Source organism: Polyergus mexicanus, unplaced genomic scaffold (genome assembly GCF_030449975.1).
Source record: "Polyergus mexicanus isolate NDT 795.1 unplaced genomic scaffold, iyPolMexi1.0 SCAF_10, whole genome shotgun sequence".
In the NCBI taxonomy this organism is placed as follows: domain Eukaryota; kingdom Metazoa; phylum Arthropoda; class Insecta; order Hymenoptera; family Formicidae; genus Polyergus; species Polyergus mexicanus.
The window spans coordinates 1,374,251-1,394,237 of record NW_027223330.1 but is presented as its reverse complement, the minus strand read 5'-3'; the positions used below and the strand labels follow the sequence as shown (position 1 = coordinate 1,394,237).

General features: G+C 34.4%; 7 protein-coding genes across 7 annotated transcripts; 4 read left to right on the top strand and 3 right to left on the bottom strand.

The window, feature by feature from the left end:
• Window positions 1-1,843: 1,843 nt before the first annotated feature.
• LOC138937350 (ras-related protein Rab-34) lies at window positions 1,844-3,591 on the bottom strand. The gene is made up of 8 exons (XM_070303537.1): window positions 3,489-3,591; window positions 3,299-3,390; window positions 3,049-3,215; window positions 2,804-2,905; window positions 2,653-2,717; window positions 2,440-2,570; window positions 2,131-2,341; window positions 1,844-2,020 (listed from the first exon to the last, which is right to left on the bottom strand). Exons 2-8 carry the CDS (start codon window positions 3,359-3,361, stop codon window positions 1,947-1,949), a joined length of 813 nt encoding a protein of 270 aa, XP_070159638.1. The 5' UTR covers window positions 3,362-3,390; window positions 3,489-3,591; the 3' UTR covers window positions 1,844-1,946.
• A 478-nt stretch (window positions 3,592-4,069) lies between these two features.
• On the top strand, window positions 4,070-5,743 carry Rpl23a (ribosomal protein L23A). The gene is made up of 4 exons (XM_070302530.1): window positions 4,070-4,176; window positions 4,650-4,948; window positions 5,172-5,299; window positions 5,411-5,743. The coding sequence occupies exons 1-4, from the start codon at window positions 4,143-4,145 to the stop codon at window positions 5,670-5,672; spliced, it is 723 nt and encodes a 240-aa protein (XP_070158631.1). The 5' UTR covers window positions 4,070-4,142; the 3' UTR covers window positions 5,673-5,743.
• A 231-nt stretch (window positions 5,744-5,974) lies between these two features.
• On the top strand, window positions 5,975-10,127 carry Swip (strumpellin and WASH-interacting protein). The gene is made up of 3 exons (XM_070303097.1): window positions 5,975-6,152; window positions 6,243-8,508; window positions 8,582-10,127. Exons 2-3 carry the CDS (start codon window positions 6,275-6,277, stop codon window positions 9,603-9,605), a joined length of 3,258 nt encoding a protein of 1,085 aa, XP_070159198.1. The 5' UTR covers window positions 5,975-6,152; window positions 6,243-6,274; the 3' UTR covers window positions 9,606-10,127.
• LOC138937144 (CUE domain-containing protein 1) lies at window positions 9,718-12,649 on the bottom strand. Its single transcript, XM_070303112.1, has 5 exons — window positions 12,381-12,649; window positions 12,150-12,287; window positions 11,680-12,055; window positions 11,464-11,547; window positions 9,718-11,382 (listed from the first exon to the last, which is right to left on the bottom strand). The coding sequence occupies exons 2-5, from the start codon at window positions 12,252-12,254 to the stop codon at window positions 11,246-11,248; spliced, it is 702 nt and encodes a 233-aa protein (XP_070159213.1). The 5' UTR covers window positions 12,255-12,287; window positions 12,381-12,649; the 3' UTR covers window positions 9,718-11,245.
• A 586-nt stretch (window positions 12,650-13,235) lies between these two features.
• Window positions 13,236-17,810, top strand: LOC138937231 (ethanolaminephosphotransferase 1). The gene is made up of 8 exons (XM_070303268.1): window positions 13,236-13,909; window positions 14,153-14,221; window positions 14,419-14,611; window positions 14,885-15,147; window positions 15,375-15,532; window positions 15,959-16,139; window positions 16,220-16,396; window positions 16,541-17,810. Exons 1-8 carry the CDS (start codon window positions 13,838-13,840, stop codon window positions 16,601-16,603), a joined length of 1,176 nt encoding a protein of 391 aa, XP_070159369.1. The 5' UTR covers window positions 13,236-13,837; the 3' UTR covers window positions 16,604-17,810.
• On the bottom strand, window positions 17,690-19,660 carry LOC138937234 (coiled-coil-helix-coiled-coil-helix domain-containing protein 7). Its single transcript, XM_070303273.1, has 3 exons — window positions 18,258-19,660; window positions 18,001-18,099; window positions 17,690-17,930 (listed from the first exon to the last, which is right to left on the bottom strand). The coding sequence occupies exons 1-3, from the start codon at window positions 18,327-18,329 to the stop codon at window positions 17,829-17,831; spliced, it is 273 nt and encodes a 90-aa protein (XP_070159374.1). The 5' UTR covers window positions 18,330-19,660; the 3' UTR covers window positions 17,690-17,828.
• Window positions 18,291-19,800, top strand: Rrp40 (exosome complex component Rrp40). Its single transcript, XM_070303272.1, has 2 exons — window positions 18,291-18,856; window positions 19,022-19,800. Exons 1-2 carry the CDS (start codon window positions 18,651-18,653, stop codon window positions 19,539-19,541), a joined length of 726 nt encoding a protein of 241 aa, XP_070159373.1. The 5' UTR covers window positions 18,291-18,650; the 3' UTR covers window positions 19,542-19,800.
• The last annotated feature ends 187 nt before the right edge of the window (window positions 19,801-19,987 follow it).

Below are 19,987 nucleotides of genomic sequence, written 5' to 3'. Positions count from 1 at the left end.
ACCACCGAATATTTTTTTCAATAATAAATTTTCTAGTCGATTTAAAGACGATTTTTCCTTAATAAAAGATATTGAAACATCAATAATTTACGAATTATAAGCAATACAAAAAGGAGGATTTTTCGCTAACTAAATTTTATAGAATTAAAAGATTAACACAAAATTACAATCTTCTATTAATTTTACATGGGATTTACTTTAATAAAATTTTAATTTGTGGCTTAATTACTTATAAAAATATATAATTAAAAAATGATTTCTTTCCTTGATATTTTCTAAAATCGATTTCAAATTGGACAGAAAATATACTATTAAAAGAATATCCGATGGTTTTGGGATACATTCTATAAGCATATATATAGTGCTAAAAATAGAAAAAAGAAAACAAATGTTGAAACATATCTTTAGTAAAAATTTGATAAAGTAATTTTATTTTAATGGAATTCTGATAAAGTATCGAAAAACAAAAAGTATCAGTAATCGGCCAAATTTTGACTTCAAAAATAAACACCAAATTTTATGAAAAATACATTAATTCGCTCATATTAATAGCATTATATGTTACAAATAATTACTTGATAATATATTAGTAATAGACACAATAATATATTATAGAGATAAAATTATATTAAATATAAAAATGTATATAAATCAGATATAAAAATATATATATATTTTTTTCTTAAATTTTCAATAGCATTAATACTTTTAATTAATTTAATTTAATATTTAGATAACGATAATAGCCAATGTATAAGACCAACATTAAAAACCAAGTATTTTTTAACTTATCGTTTAAATATTTTTTACAGTCGATTTCGTTTGAATGATTTATTGTATGACAGATTTGAAAAATGATTATATCGAGACGTATAAGACTTGAATTAAACATAACACTATTATAAAAGTCATTCGTCATCAAATCGGCATGTGTACAAGCGATATATTAATGATATCCAATACGATACAAGGATACTTCATAATATCATAATAAAGTTTACATATCAGACACGCGAGATTTCCTCGTTCGAATCATATACAATTAATAACGCAAAAGAAAAAATAGGTTTCTAGAATATTGAAGAGAAAACTGAAATTGTCGAATGCACACGTTACTACTGCGTGTAATCATTGATAGAGCAAAAAACTACCCATACATACAGAATAAATATACTATACGAGTAATTAATATATACGATAATAAGTATCTCATCTTACATATGTTTTATTGTCCAGAAAAAGAACTTATGACAAAGTTCGTATGCTTGCAGGCGAAATACGGATTGTAGACTAGTCACGTGACTCGGGTTTCCCCTCCCCTATCGTATTATCACCTGTTGGAATGCAGTTCGAAATTTACCTGTCAAGTAAGATTATCGAAGCGACTCGTTGTTCGTGATACGTGCTCCAGCGATTTCACGTAACATCAATCACGTGATAAAGAAACCGTCGATTATAAATACACTATAATTTGATAAGAATCGTATTTCTTGCGAACGCCGGCGACAACGAGACGAAAAATGCGTCGCGCAAAGAATGCGACGATCGGCTACGATCGGTGGTGGTCGACGATGTATCTCACTTGTGGGGTTTTCATGCTTCTCATATTCTCATTGACCAAAATTCGCAGGACGAATGATACAATAAGCATGAAAGAACGAAAATAGAGTAGTAATAGCAGCAATAAGAACAGTTGCGCCACGAACTGCAACGCTCAAAAGGGGTTGGCGCGCAAAATTCAAATGCGTCGCGAATGCAAGAACAGCTATGATTCGCGACTTAATTTTCGCTTATGTAAAAAGAATAAGATCTGTATTAAAATTATTAAAAAACTATTCCTCTCGTTATTATTTATTAATTATGTTATAGACAAATCGCTGAAAAATTGTAATATATCTTTGTCATTTAATATTATATTATATTATATTGTATTAAAGTCAGTCACATCACAATGGGCATTTGAGACACCTTGGCATTCTCTGTACCTTTATCTCGGCTTCCTTTGATTGCCTTTTCAACGCTAAAAGAGGATAAGTGACATAATTTACCTTCGCGATATCGAGAAATTCTCTTTTATAATCATGTCTCAGAATCAGCTGCGAGGTTTGAGATTGAAATACTTGTGCTTACTTATCGTCTTCGTCGAGCCAATGTTGATTGGTTCGAATTTTAAACTCTGCATTTCGCGCAATGCCATTGCCTGAAAGGTGAGTGCAGCAATACGTGTGAATAATTCGGACACTCCGTTGCCCGTTCTCGACGAGACCGCCCAATATTCTGCTCGCATTCTTTTCGCAGTTTCCGATGCCCGTTTTTCAATTATGTCGTACACCTGATGAGACTGACATTTCCCAAAATGATAATAGTAATTGAGAAAAAAATAGATATCATTGTCGATACCACAGACTTCTAATATATTATACTATATAATATACTTACCAATAAATCCTTCTTAGTGCCGACTAAAAAAATGTGATAAGGACCAACGTTGCTGCGACTCGCTTCGTTTAACCATTGCTGGCAATGTCCCAGTGACATCAAGTTACTCATATCGAAAACAACCATGATTACTGTAAAACGAAATATGCATAAGTAATGTCAAATATGTAGATGAATAAAAAAATGGTATAGAAAAAATATTTTTATATTAACTATTAGCGCCACGATAATAAGACGCTGCTATACACTTGAATCTTTCCTGTCCGGCGGTATCCCATCTGTAAATATTATTTCAAATTATTATCATACATATATATTTATATAAACATTTGTAAATACTTTTAAATTAAATTTCATTATATACATTTGCAAATGAAAAGGTAAGCCGAGGATATCGAATCTCTCCACTTCAAAGTCCACGCCGATGGTAGCCTTGTAATTATTATCGAAGAGTTTGTGACAGAAACTGTACAAAATAACAATAATTTGCTTTCCCATTCAAATTTTTACGATAAGAAACGAGCTATTTACTCCCAAATGACGAGCGTATTTTTTTAAAAGTAAGCCTTGCTGGTTTTATGTCAACAGATTTTTTTGTTAAGTCATTACCGGTTTACCAACGATGTTTTACCAACAGCAACGTCGCCGATAACGATTACTTTAGATATTCTGAGAGTCAAATTCTTGCTTTCGCAGGTTCGTCTGATTAAACTGCCAAAATCGCTCTCGGTGTACGGAGTCATCTCCGACGAAAAAGGTGGCGGCCAATCAGTTATCTATTCGGAAAAGATTGGAAAAGAAAAATGCATTAATTTGTTTTTAAACAAACAATCAATTTCAGTGAACATTTTGTTTATACCTGCCTCTCATCGTGGGCTTTTTCTTTCATCATCTTGTAAATCGCGGAGCGTGTTTCCAACATCGCAACGTCCGGAATCGAATTAAAGCATCCTGAGAAGCAAAATACATCACTTTCATTTTTATATACTTTTAATATTATGCACAACTATTAAATATTATTCTACAATATACATAGTCTATGCGATTACATGTGTTAAGATTAATTTTCTATGCGCCGCACTGAATTATCTGAAACTTTTTGCAAGACTGACAACTCTATTATTTTGTATTATAGATTATGCGAAGACAACATGAGAGTAATTCCGCGTGAATCGAAGCGACAAAAACATTCGTTGCTGTGGCAGGTGTTCGATTATTCTAACACATGAGGGAGATACGGGTGATATATATATATATATATATATATACACACGAATGATTGTCGAATACGATAGTCGTTAATATTTAGGAAGTATTTTCAAGACTATTTTATTAAATAATACTTACTTAATTATTAAATAATCTTTCCCTTTCGTTTCCTCTCCTGCTCTTGTAAATATATTTTTTTCAATTTTCACTTTCACTTAAAATTTTCTCTCTCTTTTTTTTTTTAAGCTGTTCAATTTAACAATTAATGATTGCGCATAAGCGAAAAATTCAATGACTGTTCTTTAACAGAAAAAATGATGCATTCGCAACTTCGCCGGGAAAATAATTCTGATCGATAATCGATAATCTGACACTAGCAATCTCCATTTTGAAAATTCTGTTTCGTCAGTCAACAATTAGCGTAGTAGTCGGATTGCCCGATACAGACGCTTCCGTTTCACGTTGACGTTCTCTTTCACGTTCTTTTTAGTAAAATGGCTCCCAAACCGAAGCCCACGGATAAAGCAGGTAGATTTGAAAACAATTTCTAACATTTGCTTTTTTTCCTCTTTAGGATGAATACACTTTAGAATAAATAATGCTCGTTAATTAATGTAAATCCGTAACAATGTTACGTTATTCGAAATCGATCGTATCGAGAACGCGTCCCATGACACCCATGTGGTTGATCGTCTTTCGAGTATATGTTATCTTTATTCTTGAGTTAACAATAAAAATATTTGTAGAGAGATGTTTCTTGAAAATTTACATGCCTTTTTTCTATAAATTATTTACGATACGACCTTTGGCAATAGCGTTATTTGATGTAATATTTATGTCTATGTATCATAACCTAAAATAGAATAAGAAAACTGAAAGAGAGAGAGCGTAGAGATGTTTCATCTCTTCATATTTTTAAGAGTAATGTGGACATTAGATATATTTTCAATACGCTTCCTTAATTATAAATAATTATTTCACATTATTCTTACAAATGATAGGTAAGCCTGCGGAGAAGAAGGCAGAGAAGAAGACGGAGAAGAAGCCAGCTGCCGCAGCTTCCACTTCTAAAGTGACAAAGCCTGCAACCAAACCTGCAGCGGCAAAGAAACCGGCAGCTGCCAAATCAGCAAGCGCTGCCAAACCTGCTGCGAGCAAGCCTGCGAGTAAACCTGTCCTCAAGCTTGCCAGTAAACCGTTGATCAGCAAACCCAAGAAAAATGTACAAGCTGCTAAAAAGACCCCGAAGGGTGGAAAATCAGCGGCTCCTTTGCAGAGAGCTCTGAAGGCGCAGAAAAAGGTTATTTCTAGATTTTCCAAAAAATCATTAATTTTTTTAATCTCTCTTTGTCTCAAGCAATATTACTTATGTATATGATGAATTGTAAGTGTGGGAATCTCTTTGAATTTCTGTGAAAATATCTTTTAACACAATACTGAAGAATTAAAGAGTATGAGATATATATGCAATTACATATATTACATAATATTAACATTGGCAATTGTATTTGTGTTTGACATAGATCCTGAAGGGAGTACATGGATCCCGGGTACGGAAGATCAGGACGTCTGTTCATTTCCACAGGCCCAAAACCTTCAGACCGCCAAGGAATCCCAAATATCCACGTAAATCTGTGCCAAATAGAAATCGGTAAGAAGAAAACTCGAACGCTCGAATTCTTTTAAAATATCTATAACAATCTAGATTTATAATTCTTTTCTGAAATTCTATTGTTATATCCTTGAAACTTTTGTATTTCAGCATGGATGCCTTCAATATAATAAAATTCCCACTTACAACGGAAGCGGCGATGAAGAAGATCGAAGACAACAATACTCTGGTCTTCATCGTGCACACGAGCGCCAATAAATATCATATCAAGGCATCGATCAAGAAACTTTACGATGTCGATGTGGCGAAGGTGAACACTTTGATGAGGCCAGATGGCAAGAAGAAGGCGTATGTGCGTTTGACGCGCGACTACGACGCGCTTGACGTCGCCAACAAGATTGGCATCATATAATTTCTATATCTCTTGTTAAGAAATAAAATAAAATCTGTACTGATAATAAAAAATATCAATATGGACATTGATTTGTACATGTGACATTATTTCGCAACCCTTGCTCGGTTCTGTTCTTTTATATAATAGAACAAAAAAAGATATCTACCCGATTAATAAATCAAAGTATTTAAAAAAATTTTTTTGTTTGCGTTTATGGAACCACGTGTCACCTCAAGATGGTAAAGTATATCGACTGTATTCACGAAAATATTGCCATCTATAGTGCAACATTAACTACACTTGGAACGTTCATCCAGAACGAGTGTATGTATGTAAATGTCAATAATGTAAAAAGTCGAAATTATAGTCGTTTTGAATAGCGACAATGAATTTTGTACTATGCGAAACAAAACAATTTGCGGTATTATCGTTTAAACTCGAATGCATGCTAGAATAGAGATGTATGAAAAAATTATATGTATACAATGTGTGTGTGAGGTAAGTAGATAATATGTCAAATTTTCCATATTTTAAGGTAATAAAAGTAATCATAAAAGTTCTACAATTTTTTTCCAATAATTGTCGTAGATTGTCCGAATTGCATCATTCAGTAATTAAAAATGACAGAGGCACCGGCGTGGAATTCCAAGAAAGATGAAAGCATCTATAAGGCTGCAGGTGCTATGCATCTACGAAAGTATGGGGAATTCTTTGAAAATCTGATGGAAAAATCCTGGAGTGGCGACTCTACACTGGAGTATGTTATAGAAGGTCCTTTGCGTCTGGTTTACAAGGCGAACGAGAATATTAGTATCCTCTCTCTAGTGGAGATGGAGAACAAGGCACTGTCCAAGCTGCTGGCAGCTGTGGCAGCAACGTGCAGAGAAATCAGGCTGCTGAAGGTGGAAGCTGCTGGTTTCTATGCAAAACTGTTTACGCATGGAGAGAGAAGTATGGATGATGATCTCATTAGTGTGACTAAATTGCTGTCCGATCTGCAGGATCTGTCCATATTTGCCAATCGGATGTCAACTGTTGTATACTTGACTACGCAACAGTTGGCAAGTCTATCTGGTGCCGTTCACGAAATCTATTTACCCACCCTGATAGAAGGCTTCGTAGATCTATTTGTAATCTTTATAACTCTCGACGAGATCATCGATGCTCAACCAACACTAGTGGATCAGTGGAAGAAGTACAGAATGCATGTGCGTTCTATGATGCATAATCCGTCACAGTTCGGTGTCGCCGAGGCGAAGCTAGAGACATTTGATCAGCTGCTCAAGAATTTGCAGGAGAAGTTGTTGCGAAAGAATATGTTTCTAAAAGCAATCGATCATGTGATGAATGTGAATAAAGGTATGGTTATGAGCGAACAAATTGTCAGCTATTTGAAGAACACGATTACAGATGTGGAGACTAAATCCAACGACCAAGCTGCGTTAAACAAAAACTGGATAAGAGCCAACATAGGCATTGCAGTGGTAATAAAGCTATTCGGCACTTGTGACAAGAGATTGATTAAGAGAGTGCTGGAGGCAAACAAGAGATTTTATGCAGTCACATTGGTAGGAAACGTGATTTGGGTCCCTAGCAGATTCCTCAGCAATATTGTGCCGAAAGAAACTGGCACTGCCGCGAGCCTGCAAATAGGCGAAAAGATTCTACAGACGAGAACGCAAAGATTGCCGACTGTAGTGAACAATCTGATACACCGAGCAACGACCTGGTGCGTGGAGATGCAGAGTATCCTGACAAGGATAAATCTCCAGGTGTCGGATATCGGGCAAAAACGTACACTGCTGACGGATTTGCTAGCTCTCTTGTCCCAGATGCGAGAGACAGTCGCGTTTATAACGAATCTTCACGCTTTGCTGTCGAAACCCATGAGTCGCAACACGGTGCAACTGATCTGCAGAATCGTGGAATTGCAAAAGTCCTTGCAGACAATGTTCTATGCGCTCGGGCCGATTGTGGTGCAATCGCAGGCGCAAGTGCTGCAATATTTAGCTTATTACATACTAGCAATGCTAGAGACGGCGCGTAAGGGTCTCGTTCAGAAGGATAAAGGCTATAGTAGAGAACGACTAGACGCGCTATCACTAATAGGGCTTGGTATGCGGTTGATAAGTGGTCCGGCAAGCGCGGACCGACGGCTGCTGGTGCGCTGCACGTTGGCATGTGCCAGCCAGCTGACCGACATCTTCCGCGAGGAGGATGTAGTGAAGTTGCGATTCTTGCTGGACAGTTACGATGCCGTAGCCGAGCTGCATGAATTAGTCGATGATCTTGGCGACTACTCATTGTTACTGCATCATCAAAATATGTTACCCGCTTACCTCTCTTCAGTCGTCGACAGCAACAACGGTGTCTGCCACATCACTCACCTATTCGCCGCTTTCAATAGCGCCGTGAGCGAACAGGAATCGGTTGAGTTAAGGGAAAAACATATTGCGGAGCTCAGGGAGACCCTGGTAAAAAACGTGCTGAAGCCGGCCTGCCATGAAATTGAGACCAGTCTACGACTGCATGTGCACGCCCATCTTAAATTAGACTCCGCAAATCCTTTTAACATCGGCGCCAAGGACAGCGGCAGAGTGGTGCGCGTCCCGCCGCTGCCTTTGGCTGAAAACATGATCTGCGCCAAAAGGTTCGTCGAGCATTATCTGGATGATATGTTCTACAATCTGACAACAGTGGCTCTGCATGATTGGAGAACCTACCGGATGATGCACACGTTAGCTAGCTATAAGATGGGTCTGGACACAGTACAAGATCATCTACCGACGCAGACTCTCGAGCAGGGCCTGGACGCTTTGGAGATTATGCGTAACATACATGTGTTTGTTTCCAGGTAGACAAAATTATCAATTATTAATTAATATCTAGAAATTAATTGCTGATAGATTAATTGTCGTTTTGTACAGGTATCTGTACAACTTGAACACGCAGACGTTCGTAGAGCACAGCAGTGGTAACAAGCATCTCAACACTATTGGCATCCGACACATCGCCAATTCGATTCGCACTCATGGTACTGGTATCATGAGTACCACAGTGAATTTTGTCTATCAATTCCTACGCGTTAAGCTGCATACATTCTCACAGTTCCTCTTCGACGAGCATATCAAGTCACGGCTAATGCGTGACATCAGGTTTGTGCGAGCGCAACGGGAAGCGGGCGCCGTTCCGTATACATATGAGCGAGCGGAGAAATTCCAGAAGGGCATCCGAAAATTGGGCATGACCGCGGACGGATTAAGCTATCTAGACCAGTTTCGCCAGTTGATCACACAGATTGGCAATGCGCTTGGCTACGTGCGGCTAATCCGTTCTGGCGGTCTCCATGCCAGCTCTAATGCGGTATCCTTTCTACCGGACATTGAGAAAACAGTGCCGTTTGAAGCACTCTGTCGCGGACTGAATTACAGCGTCGAAACGCAGGCGGCGGCCAAGCGATTGGAAGATGACATTGCCGATCTCGTACGCAACTTCACCGAGGGTATCCAGTACTTCAAGCTACTGGTGGACGTGTTCACATCAGCGTTTCGCGATGCCAAGTCTTATCATCTGCAGCAGTTCTACGCTATCGTACCGCCATTGACGCTTAGTTTCGTAGATAATTCCGTGTCGAATAAAGAAAAGATGTTTAAAAAGAATCAAACTGGCGCGGCCTTTACCGACGATGGCTTTGCCATGGGTATCGCCTACATCAACGCATTGCTCGATCAGAACGCAGAGCTGGACAGTCTGCATTGGTTCAAGACAGTGGAACTGCATATCGCCCAGGAAAAGCTTGCCGCCGAAGGCAAAGATGATCACGGCGACGAAAAACTCCAGCAAACCAGAGCACTTACTCTCCAACGTCTCGCTGAGAGAAATGCCGAATTCCAATTATTGTACTATAGTCTTTCTGGTGCTAGAGTGTTTTTCAAACAGCCTGACACGTAATTTATTTTGATACATCAATATTGCATTCTATGTTCTTAGACCCGAGTTGATTTCTTGATTAAGGGAGAAATAATAGACATAAATCATTAAAGAACAATTATAAATATGCATCTAGAACTATTTCTTAATTTTATTCCTAATTTTAAGTTTGAACAGAATTTGAAGTAAATATAATGCAGTTTAGCATCTTTCAATTTTATAAATATATATATAAAATCATAGAGCATATGTTATTATAAATGACTTAGATTCTTTACAACCATTTTTATAAATATTTTCTACAATATCTTTACGATATCAGATTCTCGTTCAATAAATAATGGCTAGACTGAGCGACTAGGATTTATTATGCCTAAAAAAAGTGCAATTGCTATTTGCAATAGCAAATAGAATCGAAAGAGTAAGTAAATGAAGGCATTTGTGAGATTTTTTAAGCTTTAAATTCAATCAAATTCATGAATTACTCATCGCAATAGTGTACGCTTGTGTGTAATTCGCAAAAAAATTATATTAAAACTGATACAAAATATGACTATTATTTAATAAATTGTCTACAGTAATACTTCTGAGAATGTAAACCTTCATCCACTACTTTCAATGAATTAATTGGTTCATCTAATCAGATTTCTACTTCCCTGACAATTTAATTTTTCGAAGGAATTGTCTCAATTTGGATCTCGACATTGCGTTTTCTAAGTTTTTAACAAACTATTCTGTCTACAATAATATCGACGCACTATTGGCGTATGCGATAAAAATAGACATATACCATATACACAATATAATTAACTACTTTCGTAGCTGCCAAAAAGCAATTGCATTGTGTACTATGCATACAATAAGAATCTGATCTCTTGTCTTAATTATCATTTAAAACGTCATTCAAAACGATAGCAATCGCTCTTAAATAAAATTAAATATTTTTCTAATATCAGATAATCTTTCAGAGATTATCGCTCAATAAATTTCTGTAAAATTTTTTCGTGCCAATTTTTAGAAGACTATGCTCGATTAATACACAATAATACATATAACCGCAAGCAACATGTATCACAACAAAGTATAAAATCTATTAACATAAAATTTGCGTCACAATATCGCAATAAAATATCACATTGAATTTATCAGAATTAAAGCAGATATATCCTTATTAGAAAATGCATTAATATTAAATAATATAAATTATTCCTCTCCCCCCCCCTCTACACACACACACACTACATACATACATACATACACACACACACATATAATATCTATACTGCATATTTACCGGGAAATATGGATGTTTTGATAATTTTGTGTGTATTGTTTAAAACTTTCTTCTTATTGTTAGTAAGTTTTTGTCTGCTCACTGATAGATTTTCGACTCATCAATCTAACAATTCCATTATCTCTGTGCAACTAATGATCTCGTCAGCCATGAACCAAAAACAAATCACTAATTAAATTATATCTTACATGGTACTCTAACATAATTTTCTCTTGTTTTGCAAATTACGACATAGATATGCTTGATTTTGTGATATCTAAATTACACTTAAGCTGTGAACGCTATTAAGTTTGCTCTCTATCTTTATAATAAAGTAAGACAAGAGTATAGATATTCCCTGTAGAATTATAGGTACAGATGTTTTTTTTTAGGGTTGAGATTTGGATGACTCTTCTGGATCCAAGAGATCGTCACAAGAAGCTGTCGGTGGCAACAATTGTCTGCCGGCGCGTTTCTTACTGCGAGTGAATACTTTCGTAAGTTGTGCGAATTTACGTCGAGATACTGTAATATGTCCATTATTAATGAGAGAAAAATCGTACGATACAGTTCTTAATTTTAATTGTTTCTTAGCTGATTACTTACATTTGCCCATATTTTTTAGTCTTTCCTTAAATAGATCCTCATCATCGTGACCGGTCTGGCCGCCGCACTTTTCAAGCTTTGAATCTACAAAAAAAAAAAAAAAAATTTTTTTTTACAATTTTCATCTACTATCTATTGTCATTAATAGACATTTTAAATATATAATTCTGCTGAATATATTATTCATACATATTTTGTAAATCTTTAATTCTTTACCATGTTCCAATGTAGATAGAAAATCTTCATTCCAACGAAGTTCTGCCATGAACTCCTCGTTTTGCAAGAACATAGCAATTCTCTCATCTTCCAACATAGAACTTTCTTGCGAGTATGTCAAATCAACACCATCATCCGATATTTGCTGGGGTAGTCTTAGAAAAGTGTCCGGCAATGGTCCCAACAATGGTGGCTGCCATTTATGTATAGTTTTTAATGATTTGTTAGAGTCTTTCCTAGGTGACTTTGTGGTGCTTGGCAGTTCTTCCTTTTGCTCCAATTCACTTCTAATCTTTTCGTTTTCATTATCGGTGCTCATGGTAAGTAACTGGTCGATTGTAGTATCCACAGCTCCTTGATTGGATCTTAGCACAGCCTGGCAAATGATATAACGATATAGTACTTGAATTTAATATCGTATTAATGATACAACAATGTGATTATTATATCTACAAATTCAATATTTTCACCTCTATCACATCGTCATCCATTTGCGGGAACATGTTTTTAAAGTCGGCCATCGCCTGGTAAAATTCCAGCGTGGTCTGTTGCTGCTGCTCCGTGGCAGAGGCCATGGTGAAGTTTTTGACAGAGAGAGATTGACAGAGCTGTGTCGCGATATAATTGAAGAATAAATAGTTAGCAAAAATAAACCTCTAAACATATTAAATTAAAAACATAATACGTGAATGTACAAACACCTGCTGACGATCTTCAGGAAATGATAGCGTTATCCATGCCTGCGAACCGGTTTATGTTGTTACGTCGATCTGCCATTTAGTGTCAATCATAGTAATTAGCATAGTGTCATCTTTCTAAACAGTTAATTGATCAAATATATGCATATATATGCGACGTATTTAAAATACGAGACCCGTTGCCAATTTATGCAATTCTATGTCATCTTATGTACTGTTATGTGTTATGTACTGAACTGTTGTCAACTATATCGAAATTGTGCTCATCATCTCATCATAGACAAAAAATACATAGATGGAATATCAACTATCGATATATACGAGGTGCATTAGAATTCGATCTCATTCGATTTCTTTTGAGAATAATTACATATCTGATTCACAATTATATATTTAATTTATATAATTTATGCATAATGTATTTTTATACATTTATGGTGCTCACATCACCTTCCGCTGGCTTTGCGATGAGAGATCTCGTCTATATATCTATATGTATATGGAATAAATAATGTTCTATTGCGCATGTTGGCAGCGACCAATTGACTCTCTTGCTCGAAAATAACTATACAGGCGCGAGATTCAAATACACGATTAATCGTAGCTTTTTCCTTCTTTTTTACGCGATATATTTATCTACACTTATTTTAATTTATACAATTTACTTATGTATATCAATGCTTGTTGAAAAATATCACATATCTTTAATATTGTACGCGTTAGTATTAAGAGAAAATTATATTAATATTACAAATATATTATATTATATACTTACCTCTATGTGTGTGTGTGTGTGTGTGTGTGCGCGCGCGCGTATGCGTGTGTGCGTGTGTGTGTGTAATACACAAAAATAAATACAATTGTGCTGCCGTCTGTCAATGGGGGCGATTCAGCAGAATGCGGAGGCTCGTCTCGATTGTTGAAACAGAAACGCGAGTGCGTGGGCGATCCGGGGGATGATCAGCCGGTGTTTCTTTCTCTATGTGCGAAACGCGTCGCGCATGAATGTGGTATATGCGGTTGTGGCCTGTGGTCGACAAACCGAGATCGTCCGATATGCGCGCATACGTAATACGAGCGTAATTTATTATTATATTACTCATATTATCGTCGCTCGCATCGCGCGAGGTCTCGATTCGCGACGAAGACGCAATTATATGTTTCCGAGTGAAAATCAGATCGGAATCTGGTATTCACGAAACGTGTTTGTGTGAGGTATAATTCTTTCAACGCTTGCATAAATAAATGTAAATCAATGTAACAATTTAAACGATTTTGCGGACGATGCGAATAAAAAAGAAAAATAAGCAGAAGGAATATTCATATAAGAAAATTGAAGTTCCTCGCGCAATCGAGCGCTTCTCGTCATAGGACGATATTTCGCGTAAATGTGCGGTGATTGACGATTGTAAAGTCAACATTGGATTTGTTAGTTAGTTAGATTTTCGGAGAATTTCAGAATGTATCGTAAATTCAAGTACGAGGTGGAATACCTAACCGAAGAACACCTCACGGGGTTCGAGAGCTACAAAGTGAGCATTTAATTTAAAAGTTCAATAATTATCAATATCAAAATTACACACACACACACACATACATATTTTAAATATTTATATGTATATAAATACACACCTACAGCATATATAATTTATAATAAATATTTTATATAATAATATATAAAATCATTTTTATTTGATTAATCACTTAATAATAATGTATACGATGTTTGGTTGTGATAATTTTTGTGTTACTTATTTCAAATATTCTAATTTCAGTACAGCTCCTTGGATACAAGTCCCTTAAGTGTATATGTAATGCATCCCTTTTGGAACAAAGTAGTACAGGTATAATTTCTATGTTTTAGCAAAGGAATAATTGTTAATACAGTAAAGATTATACTCTTTTATTTATACAGAGAAAATATATATTTTGTAGTGTTATATAATATAGGATAGTGCTTTAATATAATATTTATTATAAATATTAATTAAATATTAATAATATTTATTATAAATATTAATATTGTGTCTTTTTTTTATAGTATTGTCCAAAATGGGTTGCTCCAAATGTACTAACCTTCTCTGGATTCCTCTTTACCGTGTTGAATTTCATGTTATTTGCATATTATGACTACTACTTTTACGCATCCAGTGATGACAAGCTGGAATATCCTCCAATATCACAATGGATCTTTGCTGTAGCTGCTTTTAACATTTTTATGGCATATACGCTTGGTACGTGTATTTAGAATAGATATACAATTTATATATTAACATGTAGTTACATTGATCATAATTATATTATAATCCATATATAGAATTTAAATTAATATAAGAGATTAGTAAATTATGTGTGTGTGTGTGTGTGTGTGTTTTATATTTGAAACAGAAATATATATAAAATTGAATTAAATGCACACAAATTTATATAAAACTAGAATATTTTATTTAGAAATTAGATGTTTTAATAATAATTTAAAATGTTTATTGATAATTATTACATTGTAGATGGAATAGATGGAAAGCAGGCGAGACGTACACAAACCTCTGGTCCATTAGGAGAATTATTCGATCACGGCTTAGACAGTTGGACCGCTATGTTGATCACTGTGTGTATGTACTCAGTTTTTGGTAGAACGGATCACAGTGTCTCGCCGTTACGAATGTACTTTATACTATGGAATGTATTTATTAATTTCTATCTGAGTCACTGGGAGAAATATAACACTGGTGTGCTATTTCTTCCTTGGGGATATGATGCTTCCATGCTAGTAAGTTTACTTAAACCATAGTTCATATGTATGTGTGTGTGTCTATATCTTATATTTTTTTAAATTATAATAATAAATATAGACAATTACACATAAAAAGAACACACACACACACACACACACACACACACACACACACATATATATATAACACTATTATCTTGTGCGATGAAAAATCTCCATTTTATTAAATGAAAATTTATATCTGATTTTTGTCAATTTTATAGGCAACTGTCATAGTATTTACTCTTACCAGCATAGGTGGACATGAAGCGTGGAAATTCGAATTGCCAGGTGGTGTATCAGCAGGAATGATGTTTGAAATGCTGTTTTATGTTAGTGCGCTTGTGTCCAACTTGCCAGTTGTTCTTTGGAACATATATAAGTGAGTATGCATCTTATTGTTATAGCAAATTTTGTAAAATTATTAAATCCATGTCAAAAAATTTGTCGGATAAAGTTCAAGATAGAATTATGTAGTTTCTATACAAATCTTTATCAAAATATTTATTAGTAAAGTCTATACATAAATAATAATAAATATTAATAATTATGAATTTCTACATAAATAATAATAAATATTAATAATTATAAATTTCTTTATATATATATATATATATATATATATATATATATATATATATATATATAACAACACATCAACCCAATAATTATATGTCTTTATAATATATGTATTTTAGAATACATAGTTGTGTTGTATTAATCTTATCTTTTGTAATTACATGCCATATACGTTACTGATGCAATATACATTACTTGTTATTTTGATATGTACAATTTTTTTTTGTAGGTCATATAGAGATAAGAGCGGCAAAATGCGAACGTTTTCAGAGGCTATAAGGCCGTTGGTGCCTTTAATTTTGCTCTTTGCAATTTCCACAATTTGGATAATGCATTCTCCAAGTAACATTCTAGAAAAGGATCCAAGAATAATATATTTTGCTATTGGGACTATTTTCTCCAACATATGTGTAAGATTCTGTAAACACATGTGGAGTCTAAAAAACCTGATTCTGTCGATGTTATTCATTTAAATAATTCACTATTGCAGTGTCGATTAATCGTATCGCAGATGAGTAATACTAGATGTGAAGTATTACCATGGATACTGTTGCCAGTCGCAGTAGCTGCTACTTTTTCGTTTATGTTACCTAGCATAGATTTGGAATCTATGTATTTAGTCTCCATAATAGCACTGTTGGCACACATTCATTATGGTGCTTGTGTGGTAAGTTTAATGAAATATAACTTTTTTAATCATAATTTATAATTATTATATTCTTCTATGTTTAATTACATAACTTATATACTTTTTTATATATTCACACAAAGCAATTTATTTACATCATAACATCGATTTTGCAAATTGCAGGTGCGTCAGATGTGTCGTCACTTTCGTATTCAGACGTTCTCTATAAAAAATCATTCCGAATGACTACTTGCCGACGGTATATGTTAAAAATGAAGGAAATACGAGGTAAAAGAAAAAAAAGTTGTTAAAACCGGCGCAGAGAAGCAAACAGGGAGAAGAGATCTGACACACACAAACATAAAAACTTGTTATTAGATTTAATCACTAGGAATGAAGTTAATTATCATGACAAAACACTTATTGAAAGAACAAGGAATTCCTAGAATCACATCCTTCATGCGAAATATGATTATATAAAAATCCTACTTGCAGAAATTGTGATAGCTTTATTTTGCTTCACATATCTAACATAATCGTATCTGCTGAATTGTCTGTTTATTTCTATGCCAAAAACAAAATTCTCCTAATCTATTCTATATTATCTTACTGTGATATATTTAATTATTCGCGCATCACTCCTTTATTTTTGAAAGAAGGTGGTTTGTTTCCCCTCATATATTCCGCTTAAAGCACTGGTTTTATACATGTACGTGTGTACAAAACTTTTTCTTTGAATACTGCTAACCTCATCAAGCGTTAAACTGTAAAAATATACACTTCTTCATTTTTGACATATATCGTCCCTCGGATGTTAATTAATTTACTAATAATGTAATATCTATTGTTTTCTCCTTTTCTTTTCTGTAATTTTCTTGTTTCTTTCTTTCTAAAAGCTGTATAAATTATTATCGGCTATTCATATATGTTTCAATAGTAGAATAATGCATGTTATAGTAATATACAAGTCATATTAAGTACAAGTTAATATATATGATAAAGGATCGAGTGTATTATTGTTTATATTAGAGTGTAAATTTGTGTTATGATTTGTACGACTATAATTATTACATGATTATATAATTTCCATATGAAATTGCAAAATGCAGAATTCTAACATAGTCAAATGTAATATCAATAACAAAAATTGTTTTGCCTTTTTTACTTTAAAACGAAAATTTTTGATTATAATTGTATAGATACATTAAATTAATATATTTTCAAAAAAGACATATGTGTGAAATAAAATACATTTAAATATATACTGGAAGAAATTTAAGCTAGTGAGACATTTATTTGACAAATATATTTTTTTTTTCTAATTTTTATTTTAATATGTTTACAAGAGCTTGCGCAACTTTATTGGAGACTATATACATGATATATTACAGTGTAATATTGCAAGACGTATTGAAAACACATAAGAAATAAAAGATATTTTTACAAAGTAAAATGGTACATACATTTATTACTATCTAGAGTTTAGAAAATCAGCCTTTATTTTTTTGCGCTCTTCCAGAGATGGCATATATGGCTTGATACCTTTCGATTTGCGTTCAGACTGTATAGTAGCCTAAACAGGAAAAATAGTTTCAGCTATTTTACAAAGAAAGAGATACATATTACATCAGAAGAGAACTTACCCAAAATTCTTTACAATTTTTGTAATTGACGAAATATACTTCACACGCCTGACGGTCTTTCTGATTAGAATCAAGGCATTTTAAAGATAAAAGATGTTCCTTAAAAAATATAAACAAATTACAGCTGTATAAGTTCTGTTCTTTTAATTGCATTTTCTCTATACTCTTTTCTTATCTCTCCAAAAGAGCATAAACGAAAAAATTATTTATTTTCAGTAAATCATAATAGTATCAAAAATTATAGACTATTTTAATACCTTGTAACAAGGATTGTACATTTCTTGGTTACGTTGCATCGCATGTTTTTTTACAGGACCTGCTTGTTCCATAGTGTTGTCCGAATTCTTCTGTTTACTTATTTTACCGATGAGATTATCATATTAGTCATACATATAATTTTCATATATATATATATGATATATTCGACATTTAAAGAGAATTAGAGAGAGAGAGAGAGAGAAAGGAGGAGGGAAAATCACAAGACTAAAGAAAAACAGATCGATTTCCAAGCATCGTGTACTTGCGATTTTCGTTTTATCGAAAATAAATCTTAGAAGCATGTGAAATCTGCGAAATTTTGAAAGAGAATTTTGATATAATATTGATCTATATATACAAAGGTAAAAAGCTTTTTTCCGAAATTGCTCGAAATGGAGGTTAGCACGGGTGATGTGGTGATGCCGGGTGATAGCTTGAAAGATATCAAGTCGATGAAAAAGGAAGGGAAAAACGAGAAGGAGAACGTGATCCTAGGACCCGGACTGCGCCGCGAAGGCGACAAAGTATACGTCTGCAAAGCAGGTATCCTGAAGAAACGTGAACCGGCTGTGTACTACGTGGACAGTTATCAGAAACGGTATGGAAACAGCATCATTGCGTTCTACGTTTTATATATTCGATTTCAATATTATTTCCCTATTATATCTTATTTCGTGTAAACCGAAAACATTTTAAATCATTATTAAAGACATCCTGTAATTGTACAATTAATTTGTCTTCATCAAATACTCTTGATGCATAGGTACATTCCCAATCGAGGTGAGAATGTGATCGGTATAGTGACGCAGAAAAGCGGCGATATTTACAAGGTAGATGTGGGTGGGAGCGAACAGGCGACGCTCTCTTACCTGGCCTTCGAGGGCGCGACGAAAAAGAACCGGCCCGACCTGCAGGTCGGCGATGTGGTGTACGCAAAGATGTTGCTCGCTAGCAAGGATATGGAGCCTGAATTGGTATGTGTGGATTCTCAGGGCAAGGAGAACGAACTAGGTGTACTCAGCTCGGATGGCATGGTGTTCACTTGCTCGCTAAGCCTCGTGAGGAAATTGCTCAATCCCGAGTGTCCGTTGTTCAGGATACTCGGTCGGAATCAGGCGTATGAACTCGCCGCTGGAATGAATGGCAGGATATGGATTAAGACACGATCGGTTCGAGAGACAATAGCTGCAGCGAATGCTATTCTGGCTGCAGAGTACACGCTACCTGGTGAAATGCAAAAACTTTGTGCTAGAATCGAGAAAACATTGCTTCTGGTAGCATAATTTCAGCTCAATGGAACTAGATTTTTAAGTGTTACGATAAGAAGTGATTATCCATAAAAATGAAATAATATATTAGATTCATAAAGAGGTTTTGATAATTTTCAAATAAAAAATATAAAAAAAAATATCAAGAGATTAAAATTTTTTCAATTTTTTGAAAAATGTTTAAATATGTTTTGAAGCCGATTCTATTTAACATGCAGAGAATAATGATCACTCTCTATTATCAATGATGATTACATTTATTGTATCAATGTCTGTAGTGAATTTTGTAAATAAATCTGGAAGTTTTCTTATAATCGATATTTTATATAAGACTATATTGTAGCACGACAACCACTGTGACAACCATCCTGTGATAGTGTATTAAAACTATAGGTACAATTATCACTAAACAGTATCATTGTACGGATGCACATCGACGGAAATGACGAATGTAAGGTGTT